This window comes from Miscanthus floridulus, chromosome 3, assembly GCF_019320115.1.
Source record: "Miscanthus floridulus cultivar M001 chromosome 3, ASM1932011v1, whole genome shotgun sequence".
In the NCBI taxonomy this organism is placed as follows: Eukaryota; Viridiplantae; Streptophyta; class Magnoliopsida; order Poales; family Poaceae; genus Miscanthus; species Miscanthus floridulus.
Window position 1 is genome coordinate 97,904,135 of NC_089582.1, and position 11,103 is coordinate 97,915,237.

Sequence of the window (11,103 nt, forward strand, 5' to 3'; positions counted from 1 at the left end):
GGGCGCCTTGGTGGCCGGCCACCGGTTAACCGTGGCGGGCAAAAGAGGTGCCCGCCACGAAGCCCATTTTAGCTACGCTGCGCAAATTAATTCCTGTAGTAGTGGCTGCACCCTGCAGATAGCGGCCGGCCTGATCCCAATCAGAGGAGATTGAAGCGCATATGCAAGCATGAAACAGACGCCAGTCGTTCTTGCGCGCTGTAGGCTGTAGCAGAGGTCGGCTTCAATTCAGATTTACGAGCGCTAAACAGTGAGCGTCCCCGGCCTATGCATTTGCAGGCTAGCAGTGCAGTATAGCCAGTTAGCTCCATATCACCATTGCATGGAGGTTGAGGACGATCGGTTGTTGATGGTGTGCCCTTGAAACAAACATAAATGTGGATCGCAGCGCCGCAGTTAGTAACGAGCATGGTCGGCAACCGGCAGGGATCGGAGCTGATGAGAGTCGGCCATTCCTGAAAAGACATCGACGCGCCGCGCGTACGTACCCATCCTATCTTGTCAGGAAACGAAGTGATCGTCAAAGCCCATTACGAGCAGTACGAACCTGAATAAAATCAACAAGTACGTGGTGTGGTGATGAACAACGCAGGCATCAGGCATGCGGTGCATGTGCTTGCCCGGCCGGGTTGCCAAAGCTTTGCTTTGTTCGTCGTCTCCGTGACGTGTGATCAATTCATCCATCTCACATGCTGTTCATGCGTGGTTAAAACTTAAAAGCGAAAGAATTGTGATGCACTGATCCACATATGATGCCCGGTTAAAAGCAAGAGAACTGTTTTTTTTTTATGATGATGAGTTCGATGAACACTTGTCGGCCCAGTAACATATTTCTTGAACGTGTATTTCCAGGAGGACTTCGCAGCCCAGTGAACTAGTCAGCATAGCTCGGCCCATCCCGACCTTTCCGTTTCCGGGCCAACCCAAAGGCCGAAGCCGTACTGGATCAATCAACCAAAACCCTAGAAAGCTCACGACCCCCTTGCCGCCTCTCCAAGACCCCAACCCCAGCGACTCCGACGGCGTTGGTTGAGCCCGCTGGAAATCTTTCTGCTTCGGTTCTCTCCTCGCAGCGGTACTATATTACTCCTCGCAAGGCTCCATAACCCTAGTATGCTAGAGATTTTGATGGGCATACGTATTTGAATCCTGGATTTTGTTCTATCGTTTAGCTGTTGCGAACTTGCGATTTGCAATCTTATTTTCCTATAAAATATATTTTATTAGCCTCAGTATTGAACCTAGGAACCTTTCAGGTTGCAGCTTATATCAGTCTCTAGCGAGGTATAGGCCTTAATCGCTTATGCTCTACTTTCGTGGATGATGCACAACCTTACGTCATGTCTGAAAATTGTTGTATTGCTACATTATGTGCTATATATTGGGGTCTTGACTGCACTTTATCCAGTAAGTCCATTCGATTAGACAGAGGAGCGCCTGATTCGTTGGTTTGACAGGACTGAATTGTTTAATGAAGCGCCTATTCAATTTGCGAGGTCATAAAACTTCTTCGTAAGTAGTTCAGTACAGTCGATCAGCTGTGTAATGAGTGTTTAGGTCCTCAGCTGTGAAAATGCTTAAACATTGTTTGCAAGGATTCTTGGTGCCGCAACCATCTTGTTGAGCTTTTATGCATATTTCCCTGCCACTGATGCTTAGTTGCATTGTTCCGTGTATCTGCATTAAGTCCTTCTAACTTCTCCACCTGAAGCTGAATTGAACTCTGCAGTAAATTCACTAGCTAGGAATTTGTAGGCTTGTTGTTTACCTTTCTTATCAAAATGAATATAAAAAGTTCGCTAACCCATTGATATCATTAAATAGTTCCCCGGTGCATGTCGCTGTTTTCTTTTATCATGAACTTTTATTCCCCCCTGCTCCTTTTATCACTAGGGGCCATATAATTGACCAAATCACGCTAAATATTTTCTTCACTTTGGTCAAAGGCTGATCTGAAAGAAAGGATATGTGAAGTTGAATGGGGATCTTGATCTATGAGCACAGTGGTACAGCTCACTGATAATCTCAGATTGATCATGTGAGTCGTGTACTATGCTAATCAGCCCAGGGTTCTGTGTTTTGTCAGGTGTCTACTTTACTATTGATTACGGGTTACCTAGGTGGCTAGGTCTTTCTGCATATGTTTTGCATTTTCAACACTTCACATCTTGCAATATGCAAGGTACTTTCCATTATATTTCGTATCATTAAATTTGAATAATTATGTTGTCTATTTCTATTTGCCAGATGATGGACAGCTCTGCATTTAAAGTCTAGATGTGTGACCTAGTACCTAAGAAATCTTAATGCATGGTGGCCTTGTACCCATTCAAGTTAGGACCAACCACAGGTCATAGCATTTTGTGCTGGCCTTCTCGAGGCCTTAATGTTTCTGGTATGTTTGGTCCTGACTCCTGAACCACGTAGGTTGTTTAATTTTATTTTAGCCTTCTTTGATTGCCTTTGATAATGCTACTGATTCACTTACCTTTATGGATAAAAAATATATTTTAAAAGTTGTCTTTCATAATGATATGCTTTCTCTTTTTGCATGGATAGATTGATTGACTCCTTTTTTTTCAAGCGTGTAATTGATCTACCTTCCTGTTGTCATCCTCATGTGAATTGTCGTTTAGTAGTCGACATCGATATATAAATTTGTGTCCACGTACATCGCACATGCTGAAACAGTAAAGGAAATCTATTGCACAGGAAGGGAGACCAGGATTAGGCTAGCTGCATGGCTGTGAACTGCTGAAGAATTGAGCAAAGGCAAGCACCCTGGCTTCTTAGATTTCTAAGCTGGCATGCAATGCCGATGACATACTTTCTATCAAGGGACCTACTCTTTTGGGATTCGTAGGATTCAAGTATCCTTCACTGGTCACTTTAATGGTATGAAAGGGAGAAAGGGAAAAAAATACAGATAGAAGGGGAAAAGGCCACTGAATGAGGTAGGGCAAAAAGGGACTCCAATCTAAGGTTGTCTTAATGGCCCAAGAATTATTCAGCTCTGCGATTGTGTGGTGGAATTTGCTGGACCATCAATTCCGCCAGCCCAATTCAGTCTTCTACTGCTCCACAGGGATGAGTGAATGGTCATGTGAAACTTTTTGCGTGCCTAGCCACACCACCAGGTCCATGAGTAACATTGCTTTAGGTAGAGGGGCGGGACTGGAGGAAAGATGGCTATAAATATCGTGTGATGCAGAGGGGGTCATCTTGTCCTGAAAGCAAAGCCTGGCTGGAAAGAGGGAGGAAGCTGACGATGAAGAGGCTGTTGATCATGCGAAGGTGTGAGCCGATTGTGCGGTTCACGTGCTGCAGCGTGCGCTACGGGGAGTGCCGTCGGAACCATGCGGCGAGCACTGGAGGCTACGCCATCGACGGGTGCCGGGAGTTCATCGCTGAAGGGGAGGAGAGCACCAGTGGTGCTCTCAAGTGCGCGGCCTGCGGTTGCCACCGCAGCTTCCACCGCAGGGTTCAGGTCTATGAGGTTGCATGGGATTACGGATCTGACACGTCGTCGACCGAGTAGAGAGCAGAGAGGGGAGGTGCAAGGCGCTCCGAGCTTGGATTTGTGCTCCTGCAATGGCAAATGCTCAACAATTGGTCTCTTTCTTCTATGTCTCCGGTGACAAGCTAGCCGGTGGATGTATAGGACCCTCGTGATTGTTTGTAGCGTGTACACCCTGATAATTTCTTATCTACAGTTTCTTTGTTTGCTACACCCTTGTATTTTAACTTGAGTAAAGTACATGCGAGTTCAAATTACCTATTTATTCTTTCCATCTGAATTTTCCTGTGGTTGGAATTAATCCAGATCAGCAGTTGATTTAGACTTCTCTGGCTTCTTGTCCTTGACACTTGTGGTGTTTATTCCCTGTGGCATTCCACACTTCACAGTGAGAATAGTTTTTTTGCTGCCCGGGTACTGTGTGTGAATAAACGTAGTTTTGTCACTTTGTTTGGCTTGCCAGTTTGTTTATCTAAAACAGTGAAATTTTTTTGTCGTGAGAATACGATCAAAGTCAAGGGCGCATAATGTTCTGCTGCATCAACTAGGCATTTTCCTAGGTGCCTGTATATTGGTCTGTTCTTTGCAAAATAGATAAAATGATAAATTTCTGTGTTTCAAACGGGCATTGTGCTAGCGTCATACTGCAACTGAAGCTACAAGTACAGGTAGATGAGGTTGATACGAACTGTAAATCACTTCTTTGGTGCCAATGGGTGGAGATTCAGGTCCCTTTGCAACCTAGTCGACACGACTGTTATTTTGACATTTATGTGAAAGGAAAAGTTAGATGAGTTTTCATTCTCCCCGCTGGGCTGGGCTGAACAGCAGCATAAATACGGCCATTTTCAATTCATATTTTGTAAGAGTTCCACTCGTTAAACTAGAAGACGCGTTGCTTCGAAAATTGCCGATGGGTTAGAATGAAATTATAATATATATAATTACTTATATGAATAAATAAATTATTATAAATTAATGGTAGTGGATTACGTGGAATGTTGACATGGACAATGAAATGCTTATGTCTTGCTGATATGGACTTCACAATTGCTTATGTTCAGTGGGTTTTAATTGTATGGGAACATTGCTAACGTGGACAGCTTGCATGTTGAGAGAAATCGCTAGTGGAGTTTAGGAATATAAGATATATAGATATAGATATAGATAAACATGACAAGAAATTTGTGAAGATAGAGAATTTATATATGAAACCTATACACATTTATCTATACCTTAGAAACGGAGTGAAACCCCACCATGAGCATATAGTTCCAACCTATGTTTTTAAAACCGAAATAAAACCCCATTATGGCCTAATAGATCCACAACAGAATAGAGCAATTAAATGTTATTAGAACATCTCCAAGAGTATCCAAAACAGTCTTCTAATCTAGGATTTTTAGCAAGATTAGAAAACATCCATCTCCAACAACTTCCAACGTCAACTCTCAATCTTTTAGCACTCAGGAAAAAAAAAAGACACCGACACGCGGAACTGAGCCGCGCGGGCGCCTTCTTTTTTCTCCCGGACGGCAGCGACGCCCTCTCGCCGCTCTTCCCGGCCGCCCGGCCGTGCCCGCTCGTACGATGGTCACGATGAGCGCCACGAGGGCCGCCTGGACGGCGCGTGCTAGCTCGAGCTGGATGCCACGAGGGCCGCTCCTACGATGGCCACGAGGGCTGCTCCTTCAAAGTGAAACCATACATTGGAGGCGTTGTTTCATTCACCAACCTAAATCTTCTTTAGATGATATTGTACTTTTGGAAACTGCAAAATAAGACTCTCCCCTAGGTGTCCACGATCAAGAGTTGCTTCTTGCATCTTGATTGGATCAAAGAGGAGCTCAGAGTTGCTGGAATAGTTATTAAAATCGCAATTCTATGGGTGATTTTATGACTTTACAATCTTAGTTTATTAGATTGATTCTACGATTCTATTAGTGGAATCTAAGATTTTACAATCCTAAGAGAGCACGAACTTCCTTGACTCCCATATGCCTCCCTTGTGTAGACCCAATCGCTTACCACGCTTTGTCATGGCGACAGCTAGTGTCAGATCCAAGCGCTACAGTCTCGTCTCGGTAGTATGACAACACTCCTCAGCTTTCACAAGCTAGCACCTTCGCCCCATGCATGAGATTCGCCACCACCTCTCCTCCTCGGCCCGTGCTCGAGATCTTTGGATGCATCAACGAGGGACAGGACAAGGTCAACTAAGGTACTGCCAATGCCTTCTCCTCGGCTCGTGCTACATCGTTATTGGGAGGGAAAAGGAGACCGTGGCTTCAATGGCCTCACTAGGAAGATTCACTACTAGGAATATACTAGAAATATCCACTTCTATAATAATCAGTTTTCGTCACTAAAAAAAAGTTAAATTCGTCATAATTTCAGTTTTATGACGAATTTATGACGAAAAACGGTTCGTTATAGAAGTCGTGTCATTCTTGCAATTCTATGATGATTCTACAAATTTATCATAGAATTGGATAGATCTATGATGAAAACTGATCATCATAGAACTGCTTTGGCATGCGTGGAAGGGAGCAGCCATGCTGGCGAGTGCTTCCGTTAGAGATGCTTTCCACGTGTACATGCTATAGTCGGTTGCATTGGAGATAGTTTGGGTACGTGCCATCTTCTTATTGCACAACGTGGACATCTCTAGTTCTTGCAAGTTTGAGGTTCTTACTGGACCACGTGTCGGGACCCTATTGTTACACATGTCAGTTTTTTATTGACACACGTGTCGTGTTGTGGTTGGGTCATGTGTCACTTCTTCATTGGATCAAGTGTCGTATTTTTATTGGTCCACGTGACGTGACCATAATACCCCGCGTGTCTTTCTTTAACTCGACCACGTGTCTCGATGTTGTACGTCCACATATTAGTATTTTATTGGGCCACATGTCACGCCCTGAGCTATCCACGTGTCTTTTTCTAATTTGACCACGTGGTAGAATGGATTTGTACCACGTATTTTGTTTGTGTTGGCCCACGTACCCTGTCGTGGCTGTTACACGTGTCATTCATTGGTTCGTCCACATGTCAGATTCTTATTTAACGTGCCTGTGCCGAATTTACCACGTGCACATCAATTATTACATCAGAGAAAATAATTTCAGGTCTACACTGCAGCACAAAATGACTACATGCATAATTATATTGAACCTGAATCAAATAACAACAGTTCAGCTTAGTGCAAACCACTAACACAGTTCACATATCAAGCCGTCAAAATTTCACATCAAAACAACAAACAAACCACATGTTCACTGCATCAACAAGACTGAGAGTTACCAGCGCTTAAGAGCTTGATATGCTCATGGAGCTTATTGTACTCTTCCTATTGTTGTTTCTTGAACTTCTCGAACTACCTATCAGTGTTTTCTTCCTTCCTCTTCAGTTGATCCACTTGTTCGGCAAGGACAGCTGAACTTTCCTGATGAGCAGCAAGCCATTCCCAGAGTCTAGAGCAGCTTGTCCTGATACCAACATTCTTCAAAGAAAAGGTGTTGCAGCTGGCCAAGGAGAGGACCTTGAAAACAACATCAGCAAAATGTTATGCTCGTATAGTTTCCATAGCTTCCTACGAAAACTAAGGAGTAAACATTAGGAAGAGGACTTATATTGCAGAACCAAGAGATTATTTCAGTACAAGTAATACATAGGTCTTCCTCAGCCTACTGCCGATAGAGATTCATAAGCACACTACATAGGTAACATATTAACTATTGTAATATTACAACTTCAAAATGATGGTGCTACTTTAGGCTCCTACTTTTTCTTTTTTTATGCCAATGGCTTCAACAGATTTCAAGGAAAACAAATGAAGGTACTTACCACTACTTCTCTTGCAGCATCGCTCAGTCCTATGTTGCTACTGGTATGAAAGTTGTTGAAGATTCCCACTGCATCAACATCTTCATGAGGTCAATCATGTTCTTCAACGAGCACTTCTTGATCATGTCCTGCGTCCGTCCTATTTTTGTCCTTCTATTAAAATTGCACATGCCTTTCTGTTGATACAAAAGGCATTGTGTATTTGATATAAAAAGAGTAACACAACCATCACTTACATATGCTTGCAGGTGGACAATATAAGAGTGAGATCCTTTAACCTGGTGGCACTTGACTTTTGCACGATTTTACTTGTTCTGCTCCGAGACTACCTATAACCATAATTGTGCTAGACTGCAGCATAAGTAGACCACATAAAGACTAGACAAGAAATAAATGAGTTCACACACACCTTGTTCTTAGAACTTAACCACATGTGGACAAGTGCACACCACTGTACGTCATTCATGCAAGACATAGGAGAGGTATTTTTGATTTCATCAGCAGGGACGTCATTGAAGTAAGATCGCTTGAACCTATACCGTGTCTGTGGTACAACAGACTAGAATATACTTGTGCATGCTTCTTTTGTTGCTTTATCATTGTCATCAATGGCCAGCCTCAACTGCAGAAGTGTGAATGCAAATTAAATCCATTACTAAGTTGCTCAAGGTAGAGTTGAATGTCAATAGAGGATATACATACTTACAGATAGCTTGGCCACAAATCCATTGAGATGTTTGATCCGTTGCTTGTAATGTTTCCGGTGTGGGAAAATTGGTACTTGAGACCTGACTACTACACCTGCCTTTGAGGCAAACTTGGCAGCTTGCAATGGATCATGTTGCCTTCTGTTCCCCTTAACAACCAAGATGGGCATCTTTGTTCCCATTGACTGGGTGGTTTTGTGAAGCCCAACCCCCTTAGTTGCTTGCCTCAACTTCCTCGCTCTTCTCTACAATGGTACAACATAGTTTTCATACATTTAGATTGTTAAAAAAGTAACATGGATATCAAATAGTGTGACTTGATTTATAGACATGTCTAAGGTAGTACTAACCTTTGCAAGTTTGGTCATTTTGCTAGTGGAGAGGTGGAGTCTCCTCTTCGGCATGGCTAAGGTCATCTTTACATGACCAGTCCCTCACAGGGCTTTGTTTGCCTTGTGTGTGCTGACTTTTAGACCTAGTTGGAACTACAAGATGTTGCAACTCTGCTGGACTAGTTGGCTTCACTCTCTTGGATTATCACCTCCCAGGACCCATATCAGTGCTACCTTTTGCCCTGCTAGTAGGGACTTCTCTATGGCTTGTTCAACCCATAGCCTAAAATTGGAGAACAAACTTAAGCGGCAAGCATGTAAAAATTGCATTGCTATCCACACAACAAAGATTTAAATTGCACTGCTACCTAAACTAAGCCCCCTCCCATCCCAACATGACAAGATAGAACAAGCACCTCAATTGCAAGGGCTACTCACTCTTTGAAATCTGTATCTATATCACCATATCCCTGAACACGCTCCCCTGCTTCAAGGAGATATTCTGGATGCCAACATGTATATCACAAAGGCATTTATTGAGTTAACTTTGTACCGAATGTGAATAAAACAGAGCAGGAGCGTGCAAATTAGGCACCTAAACTATAGCTTATATGGAAGCCATTACTTGAATAAAGCACATGTGAACTACACCTTATACGAAAGCTATTATACTCGAATAAAACACATGTGAACTACATCTCAACTAAGAAACATGTAACCCCATCACTATATATCTACATGTCCTAGGTTCAACCACTAGAGTACAGCATGCATCATAATAGGAATTTGGGTACCTCTTTCTATTCGAGGCTACGCTGCATCATCGGCACAACCCTCTTGTCATCCTGGTCGTGAAAGTGGTGCAGTCGGAGTCAACGAAGGGGTAGCAGACTGTTGGTATTAATTAATGCACATAGAATAATCTACAAGTGCACAGATATTATACCGATGTAGCACTTCACCGAGAGTACCTAGTTTTATATCAAACTCGAGGAAACATGTGAGAGAATAACCAAATCTAACTTAACCCAACTTCACAATCAAGGCTAGATAATAGGAGTGTAGAGGAGATTGCTAAAGTCTTCTAGTTCTAACTTTGGTAAGCTTTGTCTTCCATTGTTCAATTCTAGAGAAAATTACTAAAGAAAACACAAGCAGAGTATATTTCCTATAGTAACATAATCCTGCTAGGCCTACTGACAAGAGGTGGACTACAAAGGATTCAAGGAGGCTATAAGAGACCCTTGTGAGCTACCACCGATATGGAAAGTAGGGTACACCCACGAGTAACCAAGTTTAAGCACCATGCTTAAATTACGAATACTACTTTAACCTAGGAGCTACAAGGATTAAAGTACACAAAAAGAGTCACAAACCTAAAGAACAATATAAACAAGATGCTTACTTGAATTAGAAGTTGATTACTAGAGAAATCTCAGAAGCAAGCTCAAGAACTTGATTCTGCTAAGGTACAAGCTGTAGAGAGAGCACCGATAGGCTAGCACTCCTCCTAAACTCTTCTCTCTCACTCTATCTCTCTATCTATAGTACAAGACTAGATCCTAATGAGGACTAATCTTCTCTTGATTGCTAGCTCTGATCCTAGTGGACATATGAGTTAGGGTTTCTTGCCTCAGGCTCTCAGGATCAAATGCTTCTTCATCATGCCTTGGAGGGGGTACATGCATGTATATATTGGGGCCTTCAAGCATCCTAGACCCTCAGATCAAACCAATTTAAATGGATGGTGTAGATGTGATCTTTGAGGCAGTGGAGAACCGACGTAGCGAGGAGGGGCTGACATGTGGAGCCCATAGGCTGGTTGGCCTAACAGTGGGGCCGACAGGCCCCATATGTCATGTACATGTGGTCTGCTTCAGTGGAGTACCCTCTAGAGTCTTCTAGAGTCTTCCCACTTGGGTATGATCATGGATAAGTTTGATTTCCTTTGACGAATAAGTCCTTATTGGCGATTTTCTGATTAAATTCTGCTGAAAACATAGATTCACCAAAACTCATAAAAATTGTCAGTTTAAACCCCTAGGTCTATGTTGGTGATCTATTTTAGTCATTTATGCAAGGTATATTGATGGTTTGTGATGAATGTTAACTATCGTCAACACTGATCTGGTGTGGTGGTCATCAATGATGACGCTGGGGCCTAGTCATGACTGGTGCTGACATAGGGGGTTCAGATCTAGCATGTACCACCGCTGACAGCGGTCCTTCCACCATCAGTGGACCTACTATCGATGAAGGGGATCGGATCTAGATTCAGCTTTGGCTCTAGCTAGGGTTCGAAAAGGTATGAGAGAGGGTGCGGCTGGAGAGTGGAGAGGGAGTCAAGCTGCTGTGCTGATGCGCCTAGCTAGGGTTTAGACCGAGGTGGCAAAGGGGGCTAGGCTTTGTAGCGGGAGGAGAGACGGTGCAGCTAGTCTGGCTAGAGAATGGAGATGGAAGCAGAGACGATGACTCCTTATGCTTTTGTGTGGCCATCACAATACCACAAATACCCTTGTCTGAAATTGATGGCGTGGTAAACCAATTTTCACGAGGAGGGCAAAAGAGACAGAGATCTATTTTTTTGTTCATGTTGGTGGCACTACTAGGCGCGGGGATTTCATTTTCGCACGAAATCAAATTTTCACGCGGGTAGATCGCCGCCCTGTCTGGTGTTTTGTAGCAGAGATCGAATTTTATA

The 11,103-nt window shown here is 43.2% G+C and overlaps 1 protein-coding gene and 1 long non-coding RNA gene across 2 annotated transcripts; both read left to right on the forward strand.

Moving 5' to 3' along the window:
• The first annotated feature begins 955 nt into the window (after positions 1–955).
• LOC136546223 (uncharacterized) lies at positions 956–3,210 on the forward strand. The gene is made up of 3 exons (XR_010781309.1): positions 956–1,075; positions 2,248–2,395; positions 2,713–3,210. It is a non-coding gene; the product is annotated as an uncharacterized lncRNA (long non-coding RNA).
• Positions 3,211–3,268: 58 nt separating this feature from the next.
• Positions 3,269–3,538, forward strand: LOC136544096 (mini zinc finger protein 2-like). Its single transcript, XM_066536364.1, has one exon. It carries the CDS (start codon positions 3,269–3,271, stop codon positions 3,536–3,538), a length of 270 nt encoding a protein of 89 aa, XP_066392461.1.
• The last annotated feature ends 7,565 nt before the right edge of the window (positions 3,539–11,103 follow it).

Bases quoted from the DNA above. Each gene is read 5' to 3' on its own strand.
- LOC136544096 (XM_066536364.1), top strand. From the start codon at position 3,269: ATGAAGAGGCTGTTGATCATGCGAAGGTGTGAGCCGATTGTGCGGTTC.